Source organism: Rhincodon typus, chromosome 7 (assembly GCF_021869965.1).
Source record: "Rhincodon typus isolate 14 chromosome 7, sRhiTyp1.1, whole genome shotgun sequence".
Classification (NCBI taxonomy): Eukaryota; Metazoa; Chordata; class Chondrichthyes; order Orectolobiformes; family Rhincodontidae; genus Rhincodon; species Rhincodon typus.
This window is the reverse complement of record NC_063338.1, coordinates 92,203,943-92,209,942: the sequence shown is the minus strand read 5'-3', so window position 1 is coordinate 92,209,942 and position 6,000 is coordinate 92,203,943. Positions and strand designations below refer to the sequence as shown.

The window sequence follows — 6,000 nt, the reverse complement described above, 5'->3', positions numbered from 1 at the left end:
ATTTCTCTCGCCAGTGTGTATGACCCCATACCAGTGTGTCGCCCTGTCTCTCTCTCAGACTGTCTCTTCCCCTGTGTGTGTGTGTCACTGTGAACCTAATCGTCTGAAATTGTTCGGGGCGGTTTCTCCCTTTGCAATTTAATGCAGTGACGTACGGTAGTGGGCCGGTATTTCAGCGCTCACTTTATTATACAGTGTGTTCCAGCTAAAGGAGACTTCACTCAGATTCTCACTCACAGCAGGAGTCGAAACCCAGAGAGAGGGGGCTGTCAGGGAAGGCTTGGTGATAGAACCCATAGACAATTCAGCAGTGAGTGAGAGAGAGACACACACACACACAGAGGGAAACTGTGATCCCTTTGAAATTCACTGAGAACTGAGTGTCTGAAGCGAGATTTAGAACTTGAAGTGGATTTCAGTCTGAGAATCCTGAGGGTGCGGAGGGTGAGAACCATTCCCCGCCTCAGGAGTGAGGAGGGAACTGATAGGAAATGAGCTGGGCTCGGTTTGGAGGGAGTTGTGTCTGAGTGTGAGCTTTTCACTTGGCCCGTGGCAGTGTGTTCCCAGGCTGAGTTGCTGAAGATGCTGGCGCTGTGCGTCTCTCCTTCTGCCATCGTCCTCCTCTCCTTTACCTTCTGTCTGCACAGGTAAGCGCAAAATCGCACCGTCCCGGGACCTCCTCGTTCGTTAATCAACGGAGACTGTGCCCGTGCCAAACCCTTTTGTTAAAACCCCGCTCGGATGTAACCATAAATGTAATGCATGCAATTTCTCTTGTCATCATCTGAGCTGTTTTGCTTTTCTTGAGTTGTTTGAATTTCATCTGAATCATTTTTCCACTTAAATTTTTTTTTAATAAAAAAACTGCAGTCAACAATAACTCCCGTCTATAGTATTGGCTGCAGAGTATTTGTAAATTTATTTGGAAAAATTACCTCCCCACATTACACAAGGAGAAACTCAGAAAGTCAGGTAGCATGGAAGTTAGCTTTCAGACTCTCATGGAATTCAATTCTATTATTACGACGTGGATTGCCCCCTCTCTCCCACTTTGCCCCCCAGTTTAGTGTCACTGCTGGGGGGGGGGGGGAGGTTACATTTAATACAATAAGGAACTGTGGATGCTTCAGATCTGAAACAAAAGTAGAGATTACTGCAGGAACTCAGCAGGTCTGGCAGCATTTGTGCAGAGAGAAACAGATTTAACGTTTCCAGACCAGTTCTGAGGAAGGTTAACTCTGTTTTCTCACAACAGATGCTGCCTGTCCTGCTGATTTTCTCCTGCAATTTCTCGGGTTTTAATTCGGATTGGGTTTGAAGAGGAAGAGATTGTTTCTTCCCCTGATGGACAACTTTCCAAGGCTTCAACAGTGAAGTGAATACTCAGATTGAAGGGGTGCAATACTCCTGTTAGCAGGGACTCCCAGCCCTGCATCCCCCCTCCCAAACCGTAGTTTAAAATGCAACAGGGACTTGGTCACTCCGGGTCCCTTCACTGGATCCCAGGATCCCCCGACAGTCTGACTCTTTGGCCATGTAGATGGAGAGGGTCCACTTTGACCATGTGGCTGGGGTCTCTTTGACCATGTGACTGGGGTGACCCTCTGGCCATGTGACTGGCGTGTCCACGCTACACGTGGAGAAACGCAGTCCGCTCGGCCCGTAGCGCCTGTGCTAGCCAGTCCTTACTGACCCATGCAGAGGTACAATACCTTCTCCAACGCCGCTTCAGGCACCATCTCGCTCTCTCAGAGATGGGGTTGAGAAACCCTCACCCTCGCACTTATCCCTTACCCTGGGGAATACCCTGTCCATAAACATCTCCAAGCCATCCTTCACTGTGAATTCTATATTCACCGTATCGCGGGCTCTCAGATCCTCACTAAGAGATTCTGTTGCCCAGTTTTTGGATGTGTAAAGTGAGGGAAACCAGCCTCTTAAACCGTGCACCCATTCGCATTCGTTACTTTAGCGCGGCTTATTCCTGTTCCTTAATTCCGTTTGCCGACCGGGTGAGCGGGGTGGACGTTTTAGCTGAAGGCATTCCATTGGAGTTCCTCTCAATTCTTGCTGCTGTCTTCCCTATTTTACAAATACCAACGTTAGAAACTGGGTAATACGCGTGTATGAAATTACAAAAGCTATGCGTCCAAAACTATCTTCAGGGTAATGTTTACCCCTGATTCCCAATCCTCAGCCCATTGTCCACCCTACACACACACACACACTCACACACACACCTCCTCCAGTCTACCATATCACAATGTCATGTAACTTTCCCCAATTCAATCTGTCAATAAAAATCAGCAATTCCCTGCAGTGTCAAATTGCTGCTGGGTTAATGGCTTTCTGAGTTAACCCCTTGGTCACCTGGTTCATCAACCGTGAGCTGGGGATCAGGGTGATGTTCAGGGGACAAGCGCAGAAACTCGCCAGGTCTGGCAGCATGAGAGAAAAAAAGAGTTAACGTCTCGAGTCTAGTGACCCTTCTTCAGAACGTGGATGCTGCCAGACCTGCTGAGTTTCTCCAGCAACTTCAGTTTTTGTTTCAGATTTGCAGCATCCACAGTTCTTTGGTTAATTTTTTTTCTGATGTTCAGATGTTCTATCTCAGAGCAGTCCCCATCCTGCAGTCTATCTCCCAAACCCCTTCCTGCAGTCTATCTCCCAGTCCCCCTCCTGCAGTCTATCTCCCAGTCCCCCTCCTGTAGTCTATCTCCCAGTCCCTCTCCTGCAGTCTATCTCCCAGTCCCCCTCCCCCAGTCCTCTGCCTGCAGTCTATCTCCCAGTCCCCCTCCTGCAGTCAATCTCCCAGTCCCCCTCCTGCAGTCAATCTCCCAGTCTCCCTCCTGCAGTCTATCTCCCAGCCCCCCTCCTGCAGTCTATCCCCCAGTCCCCTTCCTGTCGTCTATCTCCCAGTCCCCCTCCTGCAGTCTATCTCCCAGTCCCCCTCCCCCAGTCCTCTGCCTGCAGTCTATCTCCCAGTCCCCCTCCTGTAGTCTATCTCCCAGTCCCATTCCTGCAGTCTATCTCCCAGTCTCTCTGCCTGCGGCCTATCTCCCAGTCCCATTCCTGCAGTCTATCTCCCAGTCCCTCTCCTGCAGTCTATCTCCCAGTCCCCCGCCTGCAGTCTACCTCCCAGTCCCAATCTTGCAGTCTATCTCCCAGTCCCCCTCCTACAGTCTATCTCCTAGTCCCTCTCCTGCAGTCTATCTCTCAGTCACTCTGCCTGCAGTCTATCTCCTAGTCCCTCTCCTGCAGTCTATCTCTCAGTCCCAATCCTGCGGTCTATCTCCCAGTCCCCCTCCTGCAGTCTACCTCCCAGTCCCCCTCCTGCAGTCTATCTCCCAGTCCCTCTGCCTGCGGTCTATCTCCCAGTCCCCCTCCTGCAGTCTATTTCCCAGTCCCTCTGCCTGGGTCTATCTCCCAGTCCCATTCCTGCAGTCTATCTCCCGGTCCCCTTCCTGCAGTCTATCTTCGAGGTGCTATGGGGATAATGTGGAGGATGTTCAGGGTTGGGGGGACCATTGAGAAGGGTTTCTGGAGAAGATCCCAGTAACATGATTCTAACCACCCTGATGAGACAATTGGACAATGCTATTTTATTTAATTCAATAAAACCAAGAACTGTGGATGCTGGAAATATGAAACAAAAACGGAAATTGCTGGAGAAAATTTGCAGCTCTGGCAGCATCTGCAGAAGGGTTACTTGACTTGAAACTCTTTTTCTCTCTCCACACATGCTGCAAGACCTGCTGAGTTTCTCCAGCAATTTCTGTTTCTGTCTCATGCTATTTTACTTTCCTTGTGGCATTGAGAGAGTGACAGAGTACCGTGGTTTGAATTATACATGGATTTAAACTGTTGTTAGATCATTCTGACACTCAATGGCATTATGTGAAGAGGGTGCATTATACCATCAATGATTACAGGGTAGTTTAATCATCTGCTCCATATCCCATGTTATTAGAATTCTAGGATTAAAGATCCCAGTAGTCAGATCCAAACTATTAGCAACTCCTCTTCCATCTGAAGCAAGGTCACCAGGATTAAAACTGTTTTAATCCAGATGATGTTCTGATCTGTCTAGCTCTCTTGTCCTTGCTCTCTCTCTGCCTCCCTTTACTGTTTATCTGGTCCCTGTCTTGTGTATTGCCACGGCTGTTATAATAAGTCAAATGCTGTTATTTATTGAAGGCGAGTTTGAGATGATTTCCCCCAACATTTGGGAAACAAAACTCCCCACTGCCTCTTCTTTCTACAGGAAAACTGTAAAGCCAGTGGGGCTGCTGAGGTATTAGTAGCTGTCTAATTTCACTGAGTCAGTGTTTGCTTGTGTGTGCATGTGTGTGTATGTGTGTGCATGTGTGTTTGTGTGTGTATGTATGTGCATGTGTGTGTATGTGTGTGCATGTGTGCACATGTGTGTGCATGTGTGTGTATGTGTGTGCATGTGTGTGTATGTGTGCACGTGTGTGTATGTGTGTGTGTGTTTGTCTGTGTGTGCATGTGTGTGCACGTGTGTGTACGTGTGTGTGTATTTGTCTGTGTGTGCGTGTGCATGTGTGCACGAATGTGTGTATCTGTGCCTGTGTGTGCGAATGTGCGCGTGTGTGTGGATGTCTGTGTGTGTGTGTGTGGATGTCTATGCATGCGTGTGTATGTTCATGTGTGTGTAAGCATGTGTGTGTGTGTATATTCCTGTGTGTGTGTTTCTGTGTACATGTGTGTGCGTGTGTGTGGAAGTGTATGTGTGTGTGTATGTTCATGTGTATGTGTGCGTGTGTGTGTCTGTGTGTGTGTGAATGTGTGCGTCTGTGTGTGTGTGTGTGTGTGTGTGTGTGTGTGTGTGTGTGTGTGTGTGTCTATGTATGTGGATGTGTGTGTATGTGTACCATGAAGGACTCTCCTTCTGAATCTCTCCTCTCACCTGAGGCATAGTGACCATCAGGTTAAACCACCACCAGTTGTCTCTCTCTAATATGGTCTGGTAGGGCAATGGCAATTTAACCTTTACTCTTCTGCCAAGTACAAAGTACTTTACTATAAGGCATTTCAGGGCTATGTTCTCCTGGATGATGAAATGATCGGGTGAACGATACTAACTGTGATTCCCCGTTCTGCCAATAGGGTTTGGTGTAACGAAATCCTTGGCCTGAAGATCCCAGTGGATCCCGTCCTGACCGCAAACACCGTGTGCCTCACCCTCTCAAGCTTGACCCGCCGTCAGTTGGAAGTCTGCATGAGGAATCCCGATGTGACAGCTTCTGCCATCCAGGGAATCCAGATTGCCATCCATGAGTGCCAGCACCAGTTCCAGGACCACAGGTGGAACTGCTCCAGCTTGGAGACTAAGAACAAGATCCCTTATGACAGTGTAATCTTCAGCCGAGGTACACAATCATATTGGTACACTTGAGTCTTTACCCACTTTGTTTTCCATTTATAAGAATTCTTTCACAGGATTTGGGGATGAGCTGCATTTAGTGCCCATCCCTAATTGCCCTCGAATTGAATGGCTTTCCTGGGCTGTTTCGTAAGAGGCAGTTAAGAGTCAACCACATTGGCCAGGGTCTAGTGTCTGTAGCTGAATACGTGGGAGTGGGGAGGTCAGTTAGCTCACTTTCTTGGATCGCTGTTATGCCAACAGTGTAGGTTCAATTCCCACACAAGCTGAGGTTGCCAAGAAGAAGTCTCATCCTCGGCTGTCCCTCATCTGAGGTGTGGTGGCCCTCAGGTTAAACAACCCTCAGTCATCTCTCTCTATCGACAAAGCTTGATAACCCTATGGTGATTTATCTGAATGAATTGATCTCGTGTCAACTGCTGGTTAGCCTGTTACTGCAGCAATCTCAAAGCTATCATTAAATAATACAGGAGGCCATTTGGCCTATCAAGTGTAACGCAGCTCTTTCAAGGCAATTTAGTCCCAATTCCTGCTGTTTTTTCAATTCATTCACAGGATGAGGGCATCGCTGGCTAGGCCAGCATTTATTGCCC

General features: G+C 48.3%; 1 protein-coding gene across 1 annotated transcript in view; it reads left to right on the top strand.

Moving 5' to 3' along the window:
• The first annotated feature begins 221 nt into the window (after positions 1–221).
• wnt10a (wingless-type MMTV integration site family, member 10a) overlaps positions 222–6,000 on the top strand; it is a 59,215-nt gene continuing 53,436 nt past the window's right edge. Inside the window, exons 1-2 of the mRNA XM_020512747.2 lie at positions 222–647; positions 5,131–5,393. Of these exons, the coding sequence (XP_020368336.1) occupies positions 583–647; positions 5,131–5,393 (328 nt within the window). The 5' untranslated portion in view covers positions 222–582. The remainder of the gene's footprint in view (positions 648–5,130; positions 5,394–6,000) is intronic.